This window comes from Rhinoraja longicauda, chromosome 37 (genome assembly GCF_053455715.1).
Source record: "Rhinoraja longicauda isolate Sanriku21f chromosome 37, sRhiLon1.1, whole genome shotgun sequence".
Taxonomy (NCBI): Eukaryota; Metazoa; Chordata; class Chondrichthyes; order Rajiformes; family Arhynchobatidae; genus Rhinoraja; species Rhinoraja longicauda.
In genome coordinates this window covers 14,509,061-14,535,079 of record NC_135989.1, presented here as the reverse complement: position 1 = coordinate 14,535,079, position 26,019 = coordinate 14,509,061, and the positions used below count along the sequence as shown (strand labels likewise).

The 26,019-nt window shown below is 44.8% G+C and overlaps 1 protein-coding gene across 3 annotated transcripts in view; it reads left to right on the top strand.

Annotated features, from left to right (window-relative positions):
* The window catches only part of LOC144610512 (DENN domain-containing protein 1B-like), a 51,100-nt gene that overhangs the window by 3,644 nt on the left and 21,437 nt on the right, over positions 1–26,019 (top strand). The window contains exons 1-10 of one of the 3 annotated variants that reach the window (XM_078429274.1): positions 525–678; positions 5,054–5,118; positions 8,798–8,841; positions 11,011–11,060; positions 11,980–12,099; positions 16,187–16,256; positions 19,478–19,558; positions 21,111–21,185; positions 24,155–24,208; positions 24,807–24,917. In XM_078429274.1, coding sequence (XP_078285400.1) covers positions 662–678; positions 5,054–5,118; positions 8,798–8,841; positions 11,011–11,060; positions 11,980–12,099; positions 16,187–16,256; positions 19,478–19,558; positions 21,111–21,185; positions 24,155–24,208; positions 24,807–24,917 — 687 coding nt within the window. In that variant the 5' untranslated portion in view covers positions 525–661. Of the gene's footprint in view, positions 1–524; positions 679–5,053; positions 5,119–8,797; positions 8,842–11,010; positions 11,061–11,979; positions 12,100–16,186; positions 16,257–19,477; positions 19,559–21,110; positions 21,186–24,154; positions 24,209–24,806; positions 24,918–26,019 lie in introns of those variants that run through there. The other 2 variants (XM_078429275.1, XM_078429276.1) reach the window with 2 other exon arrangements.

Genomic DNA, 26,019 nt, shown 5'->3' with positions numbered 1-26,019 from the left:
ATTGTCTCACAATGTTTCTAAAGCAGAAAGGTGTGATGCCTAAATCCACTAAAATAAGGAATGTATGGCAAATGGAATCCTCTGCATCCCAAGTGTTTTAAGATATAATGTAGGTCGTGTAGGAAGGAACTGCAGATGCTAGTTTACACTGAAGATGGACACAAATTGCTGGAGTAACTCAGCCAGCATCTCTGGAGAGAAGGAATGGGTGACGTTTCAGGTCGAGACCCTTCATCAGACTGAGAGTCAAGGAGGGTCTGAGCCCGATAATGTGAGCTCATAGATGCCATGCATGGAAGTGCCAGGGTGAACTAAATGAATGGCAGAATCAAGGCAAGTGATTGATTCTTCAATTAATGCATTCGAAAGATTGACGTTAAGTTTGTGCTCATAAACACAGCACTACACGGATGAATTTCTAGCCTCAGAAGTCTGTGGTGTCACTATATATAGAGTCACTCCTCTCTGTTAGCACGTCATACATCATACTTCCTATACAGTCTAACGGAAGGCTCACGGTGTAAGGTACTGACAGAAAAACTTATCTCATCTAACAACTTGCAGCACCAGCACCCTCCTTACCCCCTTCCCAAACCCCATAATCCATCCAAGTCCAGACCAGGATTCTTTGCAGCTGTGATCATCGGCCATGTAGACAACCATGGGATCCAGGATCAAGTAAGAAACTCAAACGCTTTCAAGACTAAGTTGCGACATACTTATATATTTTTGTCCGATTTCTTCCCTTCTCTGTGATTGTCGCGCTCAGCTGCTGACAGAGAGTTGTTTGAAGGAAGCTCTGGGTCTGAGGGGAAGGAGCTGAGACCGTAGCCGTGCTAATGTTTGAAACAACTGCCACCTTGGTATTAAATAAGCAAATTTGAACAATGATTTGGATAGTTTTTAACTTATTTTCTCCGCTGTTGCTCAATCTTTGCCAACTAATGTGGTGGGTGAGCAAGGACTGACTTCAAGCCAGAGCAGGGTATCGAGTGATTACAAAATGGTCGCTAAAGAACGGAAGTTGATGTAAGATTTCTACCTTCACTACAGGTTTGTCACCTGATAGATTCCGATGATTTTCAAGTTTGTTCTATTGTGTGCATTTTGTTTCAACCAAAGTGTTTTTACAATGTTCAAATGATGTGAGTCTCTGAATAATTTGATAACAGCTTGATCTGCACAAATGAAACCTTTCTAACACCACAGAGGGCGGATGTGAAACAACCTTCAGTGAACAGGTTATTAGTCATTGCTGATGGCCTGATTTCTGAATATGTTACCTTAGTGCAGGCTATTGCCGAAAACTAACTTGTTTTCTCTCTTTCCCAGTTCGGACTAAGGGTCTTTAGCCTGATCTGTTACTGTTTCTCTTTCCCCAGATGCTGCCTGATCCAAACTTTTTCTATCCGCGTACCTGTCTAACTGTTTCTTAAACGTTGGGATTGTCCCAGCCTCAACTACCTCCTCCAACAGCTTGTTCCATACACCCACCACCCTTTGGTGCGGGTCGGTCGCCTCGGTAGGGGTCGAGCTGTCTGTCCGTGGGAGGGGCATGGGGGAAGAGAGAGGAAGTTTTTTTTGCCTCCATCACAGTGAGGGGGGTGTTTGGAGTCACTGTGATGGATGTTTGTGTTGGGGTTGTGTGCCTTGTGTTTTTTGTCTTTTTGTACTGCTGGCAAATTAATCTCGTTCGGTAAAACGAATGACAATAAAGCTATTCTGTATTCTGTATTGTGTAAAAATGTTACCCCTCAGATTCCTATTAAATCCTTTCCCCTTCACCTTGAACCTATGTCCTCTGGTCCTCGATTCCTCTACTCTGGACAAGAGATTCTGTGTATCCAAAGTGTCTGAATTTAAATGACATCTTCGATGTAAACCATCATCTGCAGTTACCTCCTCTACATCCGATCAATCCTTTTTTATTTGCTCCTGTACTTTTGTTCAATCCCCTACCTAAGTTCCCAGGTGTGCCTTTTCGCATCTGTGCATTTCCTTTCACTTCTCTTTTTGTGGTCCCGTGTAAAGCTTTATTCCTTTTCTTGACATTTGTACCTGTTCAGTTCTCATTTCCTACCTCTGCTTTTTAATATATTTTCGAAAACATGCAATTTCAATTAATTTTGTTCAAAGCTCTATTTGTATCTTTTAAACAAACATATGCATCCTTTAGATAAGGCCCCTTACGTAAGGGGAATGGTTTGAATAAGTGGGTAATAAAGGAGAGGCTATTGTTAGATCCAGAAGCCATATTTTGAAGGCAAGGATACACAGGATATGGTTTGAGAAAAAGACTGGGTGTCGATGGAGCAAAGTAAAGATCTGACACCTTTAATGGAGTAGGATGGCGAAGTTGTGCCTAGTGTGTGCAGGACAGTGTCAATAGACAATAGGTGCAGGAGGAGGCCATTCGGCTCTTCGAGCCAGCACCGCCATTCAATGTGATCATGGCTGATCATTCTCAATCAGTACCCCGTTCCTGCCTTCTCCCCATACCCCCTGACTCCGCTATCCTTAAGAGCTCTATCTAGCTCTCTCTTGAATGCATTCAGAGAATTGGCCTCCACTGCCTTCTGAATTCTGAATTCCACAGATTCACAACTCTCTGACTGAGAAAGTTTTTCCTCATCTCAGTGTCGGGCTGAAGGGCCTGTTTCCACGCTGTATCGCTAAACTAAACTAAATTAAACGAGTCAAACTAAAACCACCACACTAGATAAAACCATCACAACAACGACAGCATTTCTGGACCCACCAACTCAGTTTCAGCCCAATCACCAATTCAGTTTCAGGATGTGGACGTTTGCCATCTCTTATGTGTAGGAAGGAACTGCAGATGCTGGTTTAAGCCGAAGATAGACACAAAATGCTGGAGTAACTCAGCGGGACAGGCAGCATCTCTGGAGAGAAGGAATGGGTCTCGACCTGAAACGTCATCCATTCCTTCTCTCCAGAGATTCCCGCTGAGTTACACCAGCGTTTTGTGTCTATCTTTGCCATCTCTTACTCCAGCCAGACGCAAGCCAACATTGAAATCCACCATTACCTGCCATCGCCTTAATCAATGACAATGTGAGCTTTATGTCATTCTGGTTGGTCCACCTTCATGGAGAAGCAGCCCCCAAGGTGTGGGAAGAGGTTCAGGTTTTCTCGGGTATGATCAATTATGCCCGTAGGGTGGGACAGTGAGACTGTGCAGCTGGGTGAAGATCGGTAATGGTTCTTAACCTCCAGTAAACAAATCACCAATGACTTGAGCTCCAAACTGCGCTCATCTTCAAGCTTTATCTTTGCACAATGACACAATGACAGAAATTGGAGCTGATTTGGTTCTGAATTGGGGGCAACAAAGGTTAAACAATTTCCTATTTGCCCTGTAGATTAGCTCCACTTCAGGAGGGAACTTGTCGCTGAGATGCAGCATCGTATGGAGAAAGGTGTTGGAACAATGGTGCAGCTTTGCTTGATACCAACTGCACTATAATTGAGTCCAAAGTGGCTCCCCTTGGTTAAGATTATGGTTTGCATATAAGGGTAGGTGGTAACGTAACCCTGCAGCATAGCGGCAAGAAGGAAATTGAGAAATCGCAGTTAAGATAGCAAAGCTCAATTAATCACCCAGCTATCACTGTTTGACAGGCACAGTCTCAAAGCAGTGGGTAAGTTAAACCCCATCATAAATCACTGATAATAAGAGATAGTTGGGAAACAAGTTCACCAATCTAAAGGATAAAACAGAAAGAAGATGTAGAAACATAGAAAATAGGTGCAGGAGGAGGCCATTTGGCCCTTCGAGCAAGCACCGCCATTCATTGTGATCATGGCTGATCATCCACAATCAGTAACCCGTGCCTGCCTTCTCCCCATATCCCTTGATTCCGCTAGCCCCTAGAGCTCTATCTAACTCTCTTTTAAATTCATCCAGTTAATTGGCCTTTACTGCCTTCTGCGGCAGAGAATTCCACAAATTCACAACTCTCTGGGTGAAAGAGGTTTTTTTTCTCATCTCAGTTTTAAATGGCCTCCCCTTTATTCTTAGACTGAAGCCCCTGGTTCTGGACTCCCCCAACATTGGGAACATTTTTCCTGCATCTAGCTTGTCCAGTCCTTTTATAATTTTAGTGTTCGGAGGCTGGAGTTTTAAAGGAGGGTATTATCATATCATATCATATCATATCATATATATACAGCCGGAAACAGGCCTTTTCGGCCCACCAAGTCCGTGCCGCCCAGCGATCCCCGTACATTAACACTATCCTACACCCACTAGGGACAATTTTTACATTTACCCAGCCAATTAACCTACATACCCGAGGGGTGTTTCAAAGAGGGTGGAAATACTTCCCAAAAAGCATTCAATGGCTTCCAGCAGCAGAGACACAAGAGGGGACTCTAGAGTGGGGGGAGCTGGGTTGAAAGAAAGCAGAAGGATTTCTCAGAAAGCCAAGATTTATTTAATTCTTTCATTTCCACTATGGAAACCGGTTCCTGCCACAACTAGAGAGCAGTCCTGAAATACTATCAACCTCATCGGTGACCCTCTGACTATCTTTGATTGATCTTTACTGGCTTTACCTTGCACTAAACGTTATTCCCTCATCATGTATCTGTACACTGATAGTAATCATGTATTGTCTTTCCGCTGACTGGTTAGCACGCAACAGAAGCTTTTCACTCTACCTCAGTACACGTGGCAGTAAACTAAACTAAAGCCTATCTGAATATGTGTGTATGTATGTTGAAGTATCTCCTAGGTACATGAAAAAAATTCAAGAAACTATGTTACTGTGGAGATGGTAGTACTGTGGAGTATTAGGTATCCCCTTGGGAAAGGGAATAAACCCTTTGGGATAGACAATAGGTGCAGGAGTAGGCCATTCGGCCCTTCGTACCAGCACCACCATTCAATGTGATCATGGCTGATCATCCTCAATCAGTACCCCGTTCCTGCCTTCTCCCTATACCCCCTGACTCTGCTATCCTTCAGAGCTCTATCTAGCTCTTGATGCTATGAATGAATAATTTTCTATTTCCTTTTCTTTATTTTTAGAGAGAACCCTGATAGGACATTTGAATGGTTTATTGAAGCCGTGTGTCCAAAATCAACAGATGTTGGTGAGTGTGGAAAATATTTACCTGAAGGAAGAATAAAAAAGTTGTTCTCAAGTTGATTCTTGAATATTTTCATGAGGTAGATCTTGCACAAAGTTTCTCCATGTCTGAACTGTTTCATATATTAGAACAGGATTTGGCCTTTCAGAACTTCAATCAGACTCTGGGGTCCAGTGGTCTTTGCATCAACTCTATTGCGTGGAGCGATAGGCTACACTGGGTCTATTCAACTGATGTGTATAAATTCTGAGAGGAAAATTAAGAAGAGAAAATTAAAATAAAACTTGCAAATATTTAAATATAAGAAGTATAGCAACTCAACACAAATGGTTCCAGCAGCCAGTTAGATCATTGCCTGGTCTTTAATGTGCGTGCATAACAAACTATTGCTCTTGGTCTTGAATCTCTGCAACCCCAGTCCTTCAAAGGAGTTACATATTACTACAACCCTGACATCAGCCATAATCATCCAAGCACTGAAGTTGAGGATGATTTTGATCTTTTCACGGAATTTTTTTATTCTCTTTACTGTGTCAAATCCTTTTAAGGTTTTAAACAGATCGGTCAGCTGGGCCAACAGTCTTTAAAATTCAGAAGAACACATTACCAAAGATAGACACAAAATGCTGGAGTAACTCAGCGGACGAGCAGCATCTCTGGAGAGAAGGAATGGGTGACGTTTCAAGTCCTGAAACGTCGGCCATTTCTTCTATTCAGAGATGTTGCCTGTCCTGCTGAGTTACTCCAGCATTTTGTGTCCATCTTCGGTGTAAACCAGCATCTGCAATTCCTTCCCACACAGTACATTACCAACTCAATTTAAGATTTCATCATAATTTAACTGTCTGAATCTTATCGAAACGTATAAGATTATTAAGGGGTTGGACACGTTAGAGGCAGGAAACATGTTCCCAATGTTGGGGGAGTCCAGAACAAGGGGCCACAGTTTAAGAATAAGGGGTAGGCCATTTGGAACTGAGATGTAAAAATTGTCCCTAGTGGGTGTAGGATAGTGTTAATGTGTGGGGATCGCTGGGCGACACGGACTTGGTGGGCCGAAAAGGCCTGTTTCCGGCTGTATATATATGATATGATATGATATGATGAGGAAAAACTTTTTCAGTCAGAGAGTTGTGAATCTGTGGAATTCTCTGCCTCAGAAGGCAGTGAAGGCCAATTCTCTGAATGCATTCAAGAGAGAGCTAGATAGAGCTCTTAAGGATAGCAGAGTCAGGGGGTATGGGGAGAAGGCAGGAACGGGGTACTGATTGAGAATGATCAGCCATGATCACATTGAATGGCGGTGCTGGCTCGAAGGGCCGAATGACCTCCTCCTGCACCTATTGTCTATTGTCTATTGAAGCCAGATTGAACAATGACAATCCCAATTTGGGGCACCTTAGATACTACAATGTACAGACACAATACTCAGGCAAGGTGGATTTGGTGATACATATTTGATATTTCAGTGCAGTCTCCCATCCAAATACGAACCAAGCCTTGAATCTATTTCATCCGAGATCAGTTAGGGTCAGACGATCAGATTGTAACATCACTAGATGGGCTCAAAACACTACACATTTTAAAAAACATGGGTCCTGAAGAGTAGTGGAACAGACTAAATGTATTGCTGCTGCCATTAACCAAATGCCACAGGAAATGGGTTTCCACTGTCTCCGGTTTCTTTTCTATTTGGTTATCTAAAAATTTATGATTTTTTTTTTAAAATCACTAAACATGATGTCCTTTTGACAAAACCCTCCCTGGCAGCATTACAGTTCACCCTAATGCAATTGATTAAGGATGTCAGAACATTGCTGAACACTGTGCTGGAAAGTGTGGTTGTGTGAACAGGACCTATTTGGCACCGATGCACACTCTGGTCAAATCTCTGGCAACCCTCTCTCAATAATGAAGAACCCCCACTCTGTGGTGCCCGAATTCCAACTCTGGGGCGATTGACTGGGATTGAGGGACGAGAGGATTAAAAACTAAAGACACTAAGGCGAGGGAAGCGTGACTTCAAGATTTGGAGTGGGCCACAAAGACCGACTCATTTCTGCAAATCTGAAGGGTTTTTTTCTTAAAGTTGTGTTGAAGCCACAGGTTTCCTGTTGAGTTCCTCAGTAGAACAGCACATGGGCAGGACAAGACCCTGCAGATAGCAGAGGCAGGCTTCCAGCATGGTGACGTGTTCACTGGAGCATGTGCCATGGAGCTTTCAGGGAGGGGATTGCAATGCGATGTGTAGAGCAGACATTTTATATGAGAAAAAGAAACGGAATCACGTTCCAGTTAACGATCAACCTCATGTTGTATTAAACCATATCCTGTCTGCTCGGAAGCTGGCAGCATGCAGGGATTTATGACTAACATCTATAACCATGTGTGAAGTTCCCCTCCCCCCCCCCCCCTCTCCTTCTCCTAAAAGAGCTGAGATACATTGCTGCTAGAAGTAGTAATAGCTAAACCAACCATCTGAAGAAGGGTCTTGACCCAAAACGTGACCCATTCCTTCTATCCAGAGATGCTGCCTGTCCTGCTGACTTACTCCAGCATTTTGTGTCTAGCATCAGCTTATGGTGTTTAAGAGGAAGAGAACATAGTACAGCACAGGAACAGGCCCTTCGGCCCACAATGTCTGTGCTGAACATGATGCCAAGCTAAATTAATCTCCTCTACCTGCACATAATCTATATCGCTCCATTCCCTACATATCTATGTACCTATCTAAAAGCTTCTTAAATGCCACTGTCGTGTTTGCCTCTACCACCTCCGACAGCATATTCCAATATGGATGAGGAATGTTACACATAATCCATAAACATTATGGAGGGACAATATGGTACAATTCCTGGGCATCTCAGCCTTCCTTCTATTGAATGGTTTAATGGTTGAATGCTTAAGGTTAATGTAGTGAAGATTAAATAAGTTAATTGAAGACATTAGCTAACAATTTAGAAGCTAGCTGAGGATTGAAGGTGTAGGAAGGAACTGCAGATGCTGTTTAACACTGAAGTTAGACACAAAATGCTGGAGTAACTCATAAATTCATACGTGATAGGAGCAGAACTTGGCCATTCGGCCCATCAAATCTCTGCCATTCATGGCTGATCTATCTCTCCCTCCTAACCCCGTTCTCAACAACAAGACCTGACTGAAAATAGACACAAAATGCTGGAGTAACTCAGCGGGTCAGGCAGCATGCCTGGAGAAAAATGAAAGATATGCAAAAAAGTAACCATGATCAAGGAAAGGTGGAGTTCACAATGGTCCATTGTTGGTTGTGGACTAGGTGATAATGAGTTATACAGACCATGAAACCATAATGAGTTATACAGACATTGAAACCTGACTGATATCTCTCAGGATAAACTGGTTATCACAATATTTATGTTCTCAGGCTTGGAAGGGTTGTTAATTTTATATTCCAACAAACATTTTCAAGGAATGGCTTCAACCACAAACGGTTGACATCAGCACAGTTTCTGCATTTAGCCAAGATAACCAACTTTCATCTCAGCTGCTGCATTAATCTCCAGCATACCTTGCAACAAAAGATCCCCAAGTGCTCTCAGAAAGCCAGTACCTGAAACGGTAGATCAGAGAGGGACCAGGGGCATAGCGTACATGTTGACTGCAGAGACTGGTGGCTGTTTGATGGTTCTGTCATCCCTTGCAGATCCTGCAGTGCTGAAACAATATCCTGAAGAGTACAATGACCAGGTAAGCTGCATCTTCTATCTGGCTCTGTGGTTCATTGATCCTCATTGATGGTTGCAAATTGGTTAGTGATTGAGCTCTGGCCACGTCCAGGCATGAGTGAAGGATTCTGCTTCCTAATTTACCAACAGAAAAACAGGCTATCCAGTGCAAGTGCTATTTCCATCTACACACACTCCATTTGACCTGCCTCCCATTTTCTGTCAACTTCTACTATATTCCTGTCAGATGCTCCATTCCAGTTTCTGCTATTTACCTCAATTCCTCTTTTTGAAACACATTCCACATTCTTACCACTCACTGGGTTCATAAGTTATTAGAGCAGAATTTGGCCATCAAATCTACCCCACCATTCAATCATGGGCTGATATATCTTTCCCCCTCAACCCCCGTTCTCCTGCCTTCTCCCCATAACCCCTGACACCCGCACTAATCGACAAATTAAAAATATCGTCCTTAAAAATATCCATTGACTTGGCCTCCACAGCCTTCTGTGACAATAAATTCCACAGATTCACCACCCTCTGTCTCAACAAATGAAGAACCTTTGAAACATTGACCATTATTGTGATCCAAATAATCATCCCACAATTAAGTATAAATGCACACACTTAAATATAACTCCCATCACTGAATCAGAGTAAACACCATGAATGTGCGACTGGGTTAATTTCTTGGGGAAAAAAAGAATTTTGAGAGGTAACCTGAGTCTTTAAGATTAGGTGACAGTTTTTTGACAGAGTTCCTGTAGAGATATTTCTGTGGGAAATTCCAAAATGTTTAAGTTTTTAAAAAAAGTTTATAAGTTTATAAGTCTACTTTCTTCGGGTAAATACATTATTCACGAATTCCCGATGAATTTTGTCTTATATTTATAGTCGAACAGCCACAGCCAGACATAAAAACAGCTTTTTTCCCCGAGTAGTAGCTCTACTCAATAACCAAAAGTCTGTAGTCTCTTTTTGCTCTGGTTTATTTCACTCGCATTTTAAACCATAATGTTGTATTCTGACATCAATTAATATTCTTAATTGTTTACTGTATGTTCGTGTTGTTACTTGTGAGCGGAGCACCAAGGCACATTCCTTGCATGTATATGCAGGTATGTAGGTTAATTGGCTGGGTAAATGTAAAAATTGTCCCTAGTGGGTGTAGGATAGTGTTAATGTACGGGGATCGCTGGGCGGCACGGACTTGGAGGGCCGAAAAGGCCTGTTTCCAGCTGTATATATATGATATGATATGATATACACTTGGCCAATAAACTTATAAACTTTTTTTTTTAACTTAAACATTTTGGAATTTCCCACAGAAATATCTCTACAGGAACTCTGTCAAAAAACTGTCACCTAATCTTAAAGACTCAGGTTACCTCTCAAAATTCTTTTTTTTCCCCAAGAAATTAACCCAGTCGCACATTCATGGTGTTTACTCTGATTCAGTGATGGGAGTTATATTTAAGTGTGTGCATTTATACTTAATTGTGGGATGATTATTTGGATCACAATAATGGTCAATGTTTCAAAGGTTCTTCATTGTCACCTACCACAACCACAAATGCACAGTCGCCAAAATTTGGAGCCTTTAAATACAAACTGAATGTAAAACCTTTTTTTAATTATTAGTTTGTGAATTAATCTCTCTGTTAGGTTTACACTTGAAAAATGACTATTTCTCCCAACAGGAACCATCCAACACTGAGCTTTTTTCCTGCTGACTCCTATTATAAACCGCCCTTCCCAATCTCCCCATTACTTTGCACAATCAACAAATTGCAAATTAAAGGGAGGAATCTCAGTTTCAAATGGCATAGATCACCCGGCACATGCTACACTCCAGCAAAATCCATAGGAAGAATGGGAATCAAGCACGTCTTTTCTAACTACATGTCTCAATGATGCACTAGCCTGTTTTCCCCACTCTGGTCAACAGTGGCCCTTAATAAGATTGCCCACCCATCATTGCAGATAGCAGGCAGCAATTACTCTGCTGGTCTTAGAGTCTGAAGAAGGGTCTCGACCTGAAACGTCACCCATTCCTTCTCTCCAGAGATGCTGCCTGACCTGCTGCGTCACTCCAGCATTTTGTGTCCACCTTCGGTTTAGACCAACATCTGCAGTTCCTTCCTAAGCAACTACTTTGCCATCTAACTACCTATTTCTCATTTCACAGAAATATTTACAGAACCTGCCGAAGTTCTGCTTCCCGTTTGACATGGAAAGGTAAGAATCAATCCATGGCTTTAGGAGTGAATGCTTGAACTGCTCTTCCTATTGTTGACTATGAAGTCAGTTTGAAAGGCTGCGTCCCAATCAATGCCTGGAGGTAGAATTCCACAACTAGGCTACATCAGGGCTTCATTTCTTCTCAAATTTAGCAATTTTAACTCTGCGCACTTTTAAGTGTGAATGTAATTTTGCTACTTTAACCCTAAATGGTTTTTAGTGTTGTTGTCCTTTCAGAAAGTATCAAAGCCAGAAACAAATTGTCATTAGAGGAAAGAGGTGGAGAATGAGGGGAAATGATGGAGTGAAGTTGAAGGGACAAAGTGAGTGAGTAAAGAGTTGTGCGAGGGAGGACAGGTAAGTGAGCAAGAGGAAGGTAGATAATAGTGAGGGGAAGGACCAAAGAGAGGATGGGAGATTGAGAAGATCTCTGCGGTATAATCAAAGCATTAAATGTTCTCTACAGTGTGCAATGGGACAGTGACCATTACATATTAATGGCATATAGAGTATATATTTAAAGCCAAGGAAGATACAGGCCAGTGGGCTGAGATTGGGACAATGAGACTACTTTCAGATTGCACTACAGCAAAGCTTTGACATACTCATGATTAACTGAGTGTCTTCCGAACCCTGCTGTAAGCAAACTTATAATTACTTAGCTAGAAGGCAGGCACTGATGAAGTGAGTATGGAAGTAAATGCTGGTGTAAAGTGGGTGGTTCAGGCAGTTTGTGCGACTTGTTTCATTCTGCGTCTAACTTGGGCAAATTAAGAATGCTCGATATCAATATTTGAAACGTGTTTTATTAATCTTCATGAAACCCTCTGCTGAAGCGCTTATTGGACTACAGTTACTCTGGTTTACTAAGTCGACCTTTGATGACTGGACTACAAATTCTGCTTCTGTTTGGCAGGGAGTGGGAAAGTTCCACCGTCCAGCAGTTCACGTTCGTGCTGACAGATATGGACGGCTATCAGCGGTTTGGTTTTTGCCGCTTGACCAGCGGATCGAAGTCCTGCATCTGCATCCTCAGGTAGGATGGGAAGATGGACCCAGAACGTCAAATATTTCTTCAAACAAACCTTGTTTAATTCAGAGATTCAACATGGAAACGGGCCCTTCAGCCCACCTAGTCCACGCCAACTATCGATCACCCGTTCACGCTACTTCTGCATTTTCCCACTTTCTCATCTACTCCTTACACACTAGTAACTCAGCGGGACAAGCAGCATCTCTGGAGAGAAGGAATTGGTGACTTTTTCCGGGACGAGCAAGGGTCTCGACCCGAAACGTCACCCATTCCTTCTCTCCGGAGTTGCTGCCTGTCCCGCTGAGTTACTCCAGCATTTTGTGTCCATCTTCCCTTCACACACGGGGGTGATTTACAGAGGCCAATTAACCTACAAACCCACACATCTCTGCAACATGGGAGGAAACCGGAGCACCCAGAGGAAACCCACAGGGTCACGGTGAAAATGTGCAAACTCCACACCGATAGCACCCGAGGTCACCCGAGGTCAGGATCGAACCTGGGTCGCTGACACAGATGAGGCAGCAGCTCTACCAGCTGTGCCTCTCAGCCGCCACTGTGGTTCCCCCAAAAACATTTCTGGAAAATAGCAAAACAATTATTATATTGTCTTCTTCACCAATAACTGCTCTTCACATCCCCACCTGTTGGTGAGACTCCACAATCAATAGACAATCATGGCTGATCATTCTCAATCAGTACCCCGTTCCTGCCTTCTCCCCATACCCCCTGACTCCGCTATCCTTAAGAGCTCTATCCAGCTCTCGCTTGAAAGCATCCAGAGAATTGGCCTCCACTGCCTTCTGAGGCAGAGAATTCCACAGATTTACAACTCTCTGACTGAAAAATCCCAACACCCCTTCCCCAAATAACCCTCCCCAGTTGCAAATCCCAGGCTCCTACAGTCACGCATGCTCCAGAAACCGTACATTGATAACCTCAAGGACAGAATTGAGAGCGCACACTGATTATTGCACAAAGTTGTACAGGTTTCCTTCCAAGTCACACACTTGGGGAGATATCAATATTCCTTCATCGTCACTGGGACTTAGGATTGCACCTCCATGTCCAAGAGCACTGGAGGAGTATCTTCAGGCAGTTATTAGAGAACTATAGACACAAAAAGCTGGAGTAACTCAGCGGATCAGACAGCATTTTTGGGGAAAAGGAATAGGTGACGTTTCGGGTCAAGGTCTGAAGAAGGGTCTCGACCCAAAACGTCACCTATCTCCAGAGATGCTGTCTGACCCACTGAGTTACTCTACCTTTTTATGTCTATCTTCGTTGTAAGCCAGCACCTGTAGTTCCTTCCAACATATGTGAGAATTACAGCTGGTCAATAATTGTTAACCTTGTCTACAAGGTCCGGATCCCAAAAATTAATTAAAATATAAAATATACAAAACTCTGACCAACACAAGCCTCCATTCTCCATCTGTCTTGTAGCTTCCTTGCGTTTCATGATTCATAGAGTCAATCAGTACAGAAACGAATTTCAACATACCACATACATGCCACCCCATTTGCTCATCTACTGTGCGCCCACTTGTTTACTATCGGTCGGTAACCTTCTAGGCCTTGCATTTTTCAAATACCTTACAAATGCTTCTTAAACATAATGATTGTATCTGCCTCCACTCTTCTGGCAGCGCATTCTAGATATCAATCGCTCTCGATACAGAATAGCCCCGTGTAGCAGATTGATGATGTGAGTAACATTTGCCCAGCTAAGGAAGGAAGCATGATTACAAAGAGAAGGAGGTCCTCAAAGGAGAGGAACTAGAGTCAAGAAAATGTGTGTGTGACCAGTGTCGTGGTTACCGGTGTTCAAAATGAAGCAGATGACACGGAGAATTCTTCAAGAAGTTAAAAGCCTTTATTTGCAAACAACGGCTGGAACAATCAGGATGTCAACCATCTGACTGCCCACTTAGTACATCGGGCAGCCTATTTTTATAGGATTCTTTCAGCCTTATCTTCTTTTCCTTATCTCGTCCTCATACTCCTCTTTACAGTTATTCATCTCTTTGCAGTCACCCTGTTTACCCTGCCACCATTAAACCCCACTCATTGATGAATGTCTGTATTTCTTCACATGTTGCCTTCCACTCTGCCACCATTAAACTTTCAAGTAATCACCCCACTCATTGATGGATGTCTGTATTTCTTCACATGTCACCTTTCACCCTTGTCTTCTATCCTGGTTCATCCATCAATGTTTCTCCTCCTCCTGAGCAGCAGTTACAGACACGTGTCAAGGGTAAGGAATGTCTAGAGCGCCTTAATTAGTTACAGAGAGGCGCCTAATGCCTAAGTAGTTACAAACCTTAAACAACAATGTCTAATGTATAAAATAATATCGTATTATCTCCCATACCAGTAACGTCATGTAGTGCAGATTAATATTTCTACTGCCAACCACATTGTGAGGAAGCAAAATGCTTCCTGGACTATTTCGAAATCAAAATTTGCCAGAATAATGAGCGACAGGCTGTGAACAGAACGAAACACAGTGTCTCATTGTGTCATTTGAAGTTCGACACGATACAATACGATAGAACTTTATTTATCCCAGGAGGGAAATTGGTCTGCCAACAGACATAAAACACGAGATACAGAACAAGGGGCCACTGTCTAAGGATAAAGGGGAGGCCATTTAAAACTGAGATGAGAAAAAACTTTGTCACCACTTGAGAGTGGTGAATTTGTGGAATTCTCTGCCATAGGAGGCAGTAGAGGCCAATTCACCGGATGAATTTAAAAGAGAGTTAGATAGAGCTCTAGGGGCTAGTGGAACTCTAGTGGAATCAAAGGATATGGGGAGAAGGCAGGCACGGGTTACTGATTATTGATGGCGGTCCATAATCCATGATGATCACAATGAATGATCATGGTCCATAATCCATGATGATCACAATGAATGGCTCAAATGACCTCCTCCTGCACCTATTTTCTATGTTTCTATGAAACATGAAATTAAAGTGATGAGTGGAAAGGATTGTGGATGTGCAAAGATTGGCGGGGGGGGAGGGGCGGGGGGAGGGGCGGGAAGGGCGGGAAGAGCCAGCAAGCAGCGTGTGCAGAGAGGAACTTTCTCTGTAAGTTTTAGTTTGGCAAACAAAGCAGTAATTCAGTGGCGGGGGTGTACTTAAGTAGCAATGAGATGGGTTCATTTATTTGCAAAGCCATTGGTAATGTCAATAAGGCAAAGACAGCATGAAAGCTGCCTGCTCCAAATATTGCATGGGGATCTTTAATACACTTGGGGGCGGCACAGAGGTAGAGTTGCTGCCTTACAGCGCCAGAGACCCGGGTTCGATCCTGTCCACGGGGGCATTCTGTACGGAGTTTGTACGTTCTCCCTGTGACCCCGTAGATTTTCTCTGAGTGCTCCAGTTTCGTCCCACGCTCCAAAGACGTACAGGTTCGTTGGTTAATTGGCTTTGGTGAAAATATTGTAAAATGTCCCTAGTGTCCCTAGTGTGTAGGATAGTGCTAGTGTGATCGTTGGTCGGCGTGGACTCGGTGGGTCGACGGGCTTGTTTCCATGCTTTATCTCGAAATTCTAAAGTTTAGCAAGGAGAGGGGATTTCACTTTCTCATCTTGCCCAAAGGTTTGCCGCCCAGAGTTGTATTTTTAAGAACGTGCAATCTGAAATTATCAAAGCAACGAGTGAGAGCTTACTACACCCTCTCTACCCTGAGGAAATATAGACCAAGGAGGAAGCATTCTCCCCACATCCAAACATCCTATTTCAGAATATTCGAATTGAAATTTCAAACTCTCGTGCTCAGATCATATTCCAAGGCTAAGGAAATCCAAGCCAAGATTCCAAGTTTTTGTATAAGAAAATAACTGCAGATGCTGGTACAAATCGATTTATTCACAAAATGCTGGAGTAACTCAGTCTGAAGAAGGGTCTCGACCCGAAACGTCACCCATTCCTTCTCTCCCGAGATGCTGCCTGACCTGCTGAGTTACTCCAGCATTTTGTGAATAATTCCAAGTTTTTGTGTCTACCTGTGACATCACATGTTCATTTCTTTATATATCAGCGTTTTCTTTTCATTGTTTTTATTTGTCTTCTAGTTTCCTGCCCTGGTTTGAAGTTTTCTACAAACTCCTAAACAATATAGCTGACTACTTGGCAAAAGGACAGGTAAATATTACAGCACTATATTAATCATGTTTTCATAACATGAGTAAATGTCATCCTATGACATGCATCTGCGGTCTGATCTAGATAGATTTTTACAAAGTTTGTAAAATTAGATTGATTTTACAGATCTCAATACTTACCAAGGGACAATAAAATGCCCCGTCAAATACTCCAGGCAGGAACAATACAAGTTAGACGCAGAGTAAACGCCCTCTACAATGCACATTGTACCACTCTCCTGACAGGTACAGCAGGAGTAACAGAGTTCAGGTTTCTCTTTACTATCCTGTCAAACATGCTCAGGTACAGCACAGGTTACATAAGGAGTAAAGTTTCCTTGACATTGTCCCATCTCACACTCCCTGGGCAAGAACTACACTTTCTTGAAGAGTCTCAACCCGAAACATCACCCATTCCTTCTCTCCAGAGATGCTGCCTGTCCCGCTCAGTTACTCCAGCAGTTTGTGTCTATCTTCGATTTAAACCAGCATCTGCAGTTCTTTCCGACACAAGATCTGCACTTGTTGAGTCAGTTGGAAGCAGATGCATCTAATAAGTGTGAAATTACTCCAATGTAGAGGGTGGGAAATGTGGAGCAGGAGGGAGAAAATCTCTTATCCAATTACTTTTGTTGGTAAGAAAGAGAAGAAAAAAAACTTTTGCAACCCAAATGGAGAACACTGTGATACTGTAAGGTTAATAACTGTGTAAAAAAAAGTCAATGGGGTTGAAGAAAGTGCTAGAACATCCTGCGATGGGGTTTCCTAACTCTAAAGGGAACTTATTCTGGTTACATCTTGCCCACATGTAAACTCTCACCCTGATCTGGCCGCCATTGGTGGTGCGAGAGCACGTGGCCGCTGGCTCGGTGAGGTCACGCGGGGCGGTGATGTCACCCTTTGTCCCTTATTTGGGAGTGAGGAAGTTGGCAACCATACTAATACGGGACAAGGGCGGTCCCGTACGGGACCAACTAATTTAGCCCAAAATACGGGATGTCCCGGCTAATACGGGATAGTTGGCAACCCCACTTGAGAATGTCCTTCATCCCATTCCACACATTGCAGGGAGATTTCATTCAGATTCCACTCCCACACACTCTCCCTACTTCCTTATCACGGGCCCTCTTCCTACTTACTCCCTACTTCCTTATCCTTGCCACGGGCCCTCTGGTGGTGAGGTGGATTACTGCAGAGTTGAGCTTAAAATCGGAACAATAATAGTACTGTAGTAAACAGTGGAGTAGAGCAGCAGCTTACTACTCCACTTCATTTCTATGTTTGTGTGCAAAGGAATTTGCGATGTCTTTTTGTGAGAGTCTGCTTTGCATTTGGAACATCAAGTAATAGAGTAAAAGAAGGGTTTAAGGGCTTTCAGGCATCAATTGGCATTGCTTGAGTGGGTTGGCATTTTAAATACATGGAATATATGAGGTTTCAGCGCCTCTCTGAAGGACTGGCCACACTATGGGCACACGTACCTGATGTTTGGACATCTGGTAAGAGAAGGGCCCACTAAAGGACCTCCTCATTAGTTTGTCCCTGGGCCCGTCCAAGCTGTCTATTCCCAGTAGAAACAAGGAACCAGATGCTGGTTTATACCAAAGGCAGCCACGCACAGTGCTGAAGTAACTCAGCGGGTCACATTTTGAGTTGTGACCCTTCGTCAGACCTGAAGAGGTGCCCTGACCCCAAACGTCACCCATCCTTTTTCTCCAGCGATGCTGCCTACCAGATGAGTTACTCTAGCACTTTGTGTCTATCTGTGGCCATTCCCAGTTCTAGGCTGTTAGAGTGAGTAGTCAGTCCCTGCTGCGAGCCTGTCTATTTTCCAAGGTCATGTCCTTCTCTTCCTGCCTCTGGGGTGAGACGAGATAAGCGTCTGGCTGGTGAGCAGAGTGTCTGTTGGCTGCAGAGGAAAACCATCTCCACTCTGAGGGTTTCCTCCAGGTGCTCCAGTTTCCTCTAGCATTCCAAAGACGTGCGGGTTTGTGGGTTATGGACAATGGACAATAGGTGCAGGAGGAGGCCATTCGGCCCTTCGAGCCAGCACCGCCATTCAATGTGATCATGTCTGATCATTCTCAATCAGTACCCCGTTCCTGCCTTCTCCCCATACCCCCTGACTCCGCTATCCTTAAGAGCTCTATCCAGCTCTCTCTTGAATGCTATTAGTTAATTAGTGATAGAGTGATTCAGCATAGAAACAGGCCCATCGGCCTAACTTCCCCACACCGGCCAACATGTCCCAACTACACTAGTCCCAACTGCCTGCGTTTGGTCCATATCCCTCCAAACCTGTCCTATCCATCCAATTGACCCCCTGTAAATTGTTCCTAGTGTGTAGGTAGGGTTGCCAACTGTCCCGTATTAGCCGGGACATCCCGTATTTTGGGCTAAATTTGTTTGTCCCATACGGGACCGCCCTTGTCCCGTATTAGGCCCGGACAGGTTAACGGAGTGTGTTCGGGGAGCGGGGCCGAGTGTGTTCGCCTAACGGAGGTTGTGCAGCAACCCGCCTCCCGGCCCGGGCGGCCGCCATCGGTGGAGCGGGAGCACGTGGCCACTGGCTGGGTGAGGTCACGTGGGGCGCGGGGCGGCTGACGTCACCTTATCCCATATTTGGGAGTTAGAACGTTGGCAACCCGATGTGTAGGCAATGGAGGAGAAAGTGGGAAAAGAAAGAACTAGTGTGAGCGGGCGATCAATGGCGGACCAAAGGGCCTATTTACCTGTTGTATCTCTAAACTAAACTACATGTTTCACATGGATCAGGATGACATTTCCATTTAAAATTCTTTCAGCATGTGTTTGCTTTGATTAAGTTTTTTTTGTTTTTGTTTAAAGATACAACACAGAAACAGGTCCTTCGGCCCATCGAGTCCGTGCCAGCCAGCAATCACCCCGTACACTAGCACTATCCTGCACTCTAGGGACAATTTTTACAATTGACAGAACCCAATTTTTACAACCTACAAACCTGTACGTCTTTGGAGTGTGGGAGGAAACCGGAGCACCCGGGGAAAACCCACTTGGTCACTGGGAGAAGGTACAAGCTCTGTATAGACAGCACCCGTCATCAGGATGGAACTTGGGTCTCTGGCGCTGTAAGGCAGCAACTCTACCGCTGTGCTGCCATGCCATGTTTAGGTGCTTGCTTCATGGTTAGACTCCGTAACCCTACCTGGCTTGACATATGATGTGCCCTTTTTGTTCCTGCAGGTCGGTGAGATGAAAGAGCTGCTGAGAGTTCTGTACACTCAGCCACCACCCCAGTCAGGCTCTCCACTCAATCTTGAATTTGTAAGTTAAAATGAATAATGCTGCATTTATCCCTTTGGCCGATTCATCCCTTTCACAGCCTCAGTGTATCCAAAATGCTTTGTATCCTAGAACTAATACATGCCCAGTTTCTGCTCCCAGACCAATCCCAAGAAGCAAACGGATCACCAAGGGCACATTGAATTTACAAGATTAACTTGCCCAACATAGATGATAAATCTAGGGTGGGAATAGGGTTGCCAACTTTCCTGTATTAGCCGGGACGTCCCGTATTTTGGGCTAAATTAGTTTGTCCCGTACGGGACCGCCTTTGTCCCATATTAGTAGGGTTGCCAATTTCCTCACCCCCAAATAAGGGACAAAGGGTGATGTCCCTTTGTCATGGCGGCCGCCATTGGTGGAGAGGGAGCACGTGGCCACTGGCTGGGTGAGGTCACGTGGGGCGCGGGGCGGTGACGTCACCCTTTGTCCCGTACTTGGGAGTGAGGAAATTGGCAACCTTAGGTGGTAAGCACACCTGAATTAGACTAAAAGACATTTAGACAGGTATGTGGATAGTTAAAAGTTTAGTGCCAAATACACGCAAGTGGGTCTAGCTTGTCGACATTTTGGTTGGCATGGACGAGCTGGGCCGAAGGGCCTCTTTCTGTGCTGCATAACTTCACCAAACAATGATTCTACGATCTACAATAAATGGCCTCCTTAGTTTGCATCGAAGGTGGGATGGAGCAACAAATGATTGCGTTTAGTTTAGAAATGCAGTACGGAAACAAGCCCTTCAGACCACCGAGCCCTTCAGGCCACCATCGAGTCCCGCACACTAGCACTTATCCTACACTCTACGGACAATTTACAATTTTTACCAAGCCAATTAGCATACAAACCTGTACGTCTTTAGAGTGTGGGTGGAAACCGGAGAGCCTGGAGAAAACCCACGCAGGTCAGTGGGAGAACGTACAAACTCCGTACAGACAGGACCCATAGTCAGGATCAAACCCGGGACTCTGGTGCAGTAAGGCAGCAACTCTACCGCTGCGCCACCGTGCTGCCCCAAAAGATGTCTATATCCCATGAACGACAAATAGAAATTATTGTGGCCATGGGATCTTTTACATCTGCCTGAGAGAGCACTTGTTTGATCATCACTCCTGAAACAGCACAGAACACTCCTGCAGGAAAGACACAGAATGCTGGAGTAACTCAGCGGGACAGGCAGCATCTCTGGAGAGAAGGAATGGGTGAAGTTTCGGGTCGAGACCTTCCTTCAGACCCGAAACGTCACTCATTCCTTCTCTCCAGAGATGCTGCCTGTCCCACTGAGTTGCTCCAGCCTTTTGTGTCTATCTTCGGTTTAAACCAGCATCTGCAATTCCTCCTTAAACACTCCTGCAGGATTATGTGTTCAAGTCTCTGGAGTTTGTTTGGATGGGCGACTGATTCAAGCAGTGCCACCTACTGAGTCATTGTTGAGAGCAAGAACGGCAAAATATGTCAGAGTACAAAAATGCTAAAATGTAAGCTTGTAATGTGATATTTCAGAATGAACAATAATCACACAATACTGTCTCACAAGGCCCAACAGCTGGGAGTTACGACCGAACGATCTCTGAAAGATATGAAGAAGGATATCAGTAGTGGTATGCCATTGGTGAGTCGGGCAAAACCCGATGACCAACACCACTGTACTGGCACTGACCAGATTAACCCAATAACTAAACGGCGTGTAACCCCACACCTGCATGCTGACCAAATTAACTAGCAACCTGTGCCACTGCTGGCTGCAGACTAACCTATTCTTTAACCGCAGTGTGAATAGATTGTTAACCAACCTTTATCAACAAGGGTGAGTGAGCACCTAGTACAAGTTGTTTGCAGGATGTTTACTCTACAATTAGGCCTTTATAATCCTAAACGTGGATACTTGCTGACTGTAGAAATCACCTGGAGAGGTGTAGGAAAGAACTGCACTTGTTTGATCATCACACCTGAAACAGCACAGAACACTCCTGCAGGAAAGACACAGAATGCTGGAGTAACTCAGCGGGACAGGCAGCATCTCTGGAGAGAAGGAATGGGTGACGTTTCGGGTCGAGACCTTTCTTCAGACCCGAAACCATATCAGTCACCCATATCAACTGCTGAAGATAGACACAAAATACCATTATGGCTTAATTCTACTCCAAATTATTTCAGCATTTTTTGGTTAGAATGGTATTCTCCCTAAATTGCAAAAATTGTATCTGGAGACTTTTTCTTCCCTCTTTTTCCCAGCGATTTAAACTTCCCAATGGGAAAAGTGTGAATGTGCTCTTCCTTTCAACCAATTCAGCTGAGATGAATTAGCATGTTGATATGTGATGAATGGATGGTTGAAATCTGCAGACAGACCCAAAATGCTGGAGTAACTCAGCGGGACAGGCAGCATCTCTGGAGAGATGGAATGGGTGACGTTTCGGGTCGAGACCATTCTTCAGACTGAGCTCTGAAGAAGGGTCTCGACCCGAAACGTCACCCATTCCATCTCTCCAGAGATGCTGCCTGTCCCGCTGAGTTACTCCAGCATTTTGGGTCAATGTCTTGGAGAGGTGATGGTCTGGTTCAGCTGCTCATGTCCAACAGACAGGTTCAGGGAGAGCATTTCACACCAGGCGCTGAGGATCATATTAGTTTAGTTTATTGTCACGTGTACCGAGGTACAGTGAAAAGCCTTTGTTGCGTGCTAACCAGACAGCAGAAAGACAATACATGATTACAATTGAGCCATTCACAGTGTACAGATACATGATAAGGGAATAACGTTTAGTGCAAGATAAAGCCAGTAATGTCCGATCAAAGATAGTCCGAGTAGGATGATAGGCCGAGTAGAAAACTGCAGATGCTGGTTTAAATTGAAGGTAGACACAAAATGCTGGAGTAATGCAGGTCAGGCAGCATCTCTGGAGAGAAGGAATGGGTGATGTTTCGGGACGAGACCCTTCTTCAGTCCGAGGTCTCCGAATGAGGCGGGTAGTTAAGGACTGCTCTCTGGTTGTGCAAGGATGGGTCAGTGGCCTGATAACAGCTGGGAAGAAATTGTCCTTGAATCTGGAGCCGTGTGTTTTCACACTTCTGTACCTTTTGGACTGTGGGCTAGATTGCTCACCACGGATCAGAATAAGAGACCATATCCCGGCACTCCGAAGCCTAACCCCACTTGCACCAGAAGGAAGGCCTGAGCCACGACTGATGACTGTGTGGGAGGAAACTGCAGATGCTGGGGTTAACACTGAAGATAGACACAAAAGGCTGGAGCATTTCTCCAGAGATGCTGCCTGACCCGCTGAGTTACTCCAACGTTTCGTGTCTATTCACCGCTGAAGACTAGTAGTCCGAAGTAAGGTGCAGACCCCAAGAAGGATGAGAGGAGATCTTATCAAAACGTATACGATTATTAAGGGGTTGGACACGTTAGAACCATTGTCCAGGAAACATGTTCCCAATGTTGGGGGAGTCCAGAACAAGGGGCCACAGTTTAAGAATAAAGGGTAGGCCATTTAGAACTGAGATGAGGAAAAACCTTTTCAGTCAGAGAGTTGTGAATCTGTGGAATTCTCTGCCTCAGAAGACAGTGGGGGCCAATTCTCTGAATGCATTCAAGAGAGAGCTGGATAGAGCTCTTAAGGATAGCGGAGTCAGGGGGTATGGGGAGAAGGCAGGAACGGGGTACTGATTGAGAATGATCAGCCATGATCACATTGAATGGCGGTGCTGGCTCGAAGGGCCGAATGGCCTCCTCCTGCACCTATTGTCTATTGTCAAACATCACCTATCCATTTTCTCCAGTGATGCTGCCTGACCCGCTGAGTTACTCCAGCACTTTGTGCCTATCTATGGCATAAACCAGCATCTGCAGTTCCTTGCTATTACTACTTGCTATTATTGCTGTAAGTTGATAGATGCAGAGGTCCCTTTGAGCAGACCAATGCACCCATCATCATCGGCGGTCACTCGAAGCGAGTATGACTGTCCTCTCCATTGAGGACGCCTGTGCGTGACTTTGTTTAACGTGGGGAGACTGGTGCACAGACAGTCACCACACGGCCCTTGACAGATCTGGGTCAGGATCCAGTGGCGTGGAGTCCAAGACGACCGGGGACCCTTTTCTGCTGCAGCCTTCATCCATCCGCCTTCCCAGCCGTTGTGACACCCCACTAAAGTCAGCCGTCATCCTCCGCCTGTTCCACCGTTGAGGTCTTGGTCCAATGCACCCACACTGATCAATCGTACCTTGCACGGTACAACACCTCCCCCCCTTGAGGAAATAAAGGAGACAAAGAGGTAATAGAGGAAGAGACGAGGATAAGAAAAGAGAGAGGAAATGAGAGGGGTTGGGTAGAAAGGGGGAAGGATAGAAGAATGAAAGAAATACACCAACATTTCTATTACCAAAACAAAACTTTTATCATTTCAATCTCGTTGCTTTCCATCTCTGTTACTCGCCTTGATGTCCATCTTGTCACGGTTGGACGACATGCCTTCTAGTGTTGATTAATTTTCAGTGTAATCGCTGGCATAACAGCTGACTCTGCAATCTGCAATCTTTATATTGATGTGACTTTTATCTCCTCTTTCCCCCAGCTTTCTTATTTTATTGCCCCCGACGTCAACAGCTTGCCGACAATACCGGAGAGTGTGAGTTATTGCCTGGTGTGTGTGGGGACTGAGGGGAGGTGGGCAGGAGTGCCGTTTCTAGACTGGGTGGTCGATCCATGGATCCATGCTAACACCCTGTGGGCACGCTGGCCAAGTCCACGTTTAGCAAACACCTGTAGGAAAAAAAACTGCAGATGCTGGTTAAAATCGAAGGTAGACACAAAATGCTGGAGTAACTCAGCGGGTTACTGATTTCTGAAGAAGGGTCTCGACCCGAAACGTCACCCATTTCTTCTCTCCAGAGATGCTGCCTGTCCCGCTGAGTTACTCCAGCATTTTATGTCGACCTGTAGCAAACACCTGTCAGGAGACGGCTGATGTCCCCTAGTGTGTGTGTAGGATAGTGTTAAGGTGCGGGGATTGCTGGGCGGCCCGAACTCAGTGGGCCGAAGGGCCTGTTTCTGCGCTGTATCTCTAAACTAAACTAAATATTGGGATTCAATGATGCAGCACTGAGGGTGGAAGGGATGATGCGGGGCATAGGTTCATTGCAACACTGAGAAATATTGCCACATATTGTCGACTGCAATTGTATTATTAACATGTTTGCGCTGTGTGTAAATGTTCTGTGTTACAGAGGAACCTGACAGAATACGTGGTTGCTGCTGATGTGAACAGCATGCTGCATCTCTACGCCAGCATGCTGCATGAGAGACGCATTATCATCACTTGCAGTAAACTGAGCACGGTATGTGCCAGGCGCAGTGGCATGGGAAGCAAGTCCAGTTTAGTTTAGTTTAGTTTGCCAAGTGTACCGAGGTACAGTGAAAAGCTTTTGTTACGTGCTAACCAGTCAGCGCAGGGGCGGCACGGTGGCGCAGCGGTAGAGTTGCTGCCTTACAGCGAATGCAGCGCCGGAGACTCAGGTTCGATCCTGACTACGGGTGCCGTCTGTACGGAGTTTGTACGTTCTCCCCGTGACCTGCGTGGGTTTTCTCCGAGATCTTCGGTTTCCTCCCACACTCCAAAGACGTACAGGTTTGTAGGTTAATTGGCTGGGCAAATGTAAAAATTGTCCCTAGTGGGTGTAGGATAGTGTTAGTGTGCGGGGATCGCTGGGCGGCACGGACCCGGTGGGCCGAAGGGCCTGTTTCTGCGCTGTATCTCTAAATCTAAAAAAATCTAATACATGATTACAATCAAACCATCCACAGTATACAGATACAGGATAAAGGGAATAACGTTCAGTGCAAGGTGAAGTCCAGTAAAGGTAGACACAAAATGCTGGAGTAACTCAGCGGGGCAGGCAGCATCGCTGGAGAGAAGGAATAGGTGACGTTTCGGGTCAAGAACCCTCTTTTTCCCTACATACATACATGTCAGATTAAAGATCGTCAGGAAACCAGAGGTAGGAAAATATATTCATTGAATAATCAACAAAATACAATGTTATAGGTAAACAGCTTGTTATAAGACACTGAAGAATTGTCTCGACCCAAAACGTCACCTATCCCTTTTCTCCAGAGATGTTGCTGAGTTACTCCAGGCTTCCTGTGCGTACCAATATCATGGTTGAAAAAGCAGTCCCATGGAATGTAATACTTTATTGCCACATGTGACAAGACACCAGTGAAATTCTTTGCTTGCATACCCAAGGTATGCAAATAGCAGCCACCTACGGCGCTAACAAAGTTACAAAACACGCCGGCTCCTCCTTTGTTCTCCCCCACAGCGGCTCCTCCATTGCCCCTTGTTCTCCCCCCTCACCCTTCTCCCTCACGGCGCCCCCCCCCCCCCCCCACGCCGAGTCCTCCATTGTTCTTCCATCCCCGACTACTGTGCCCGATTTG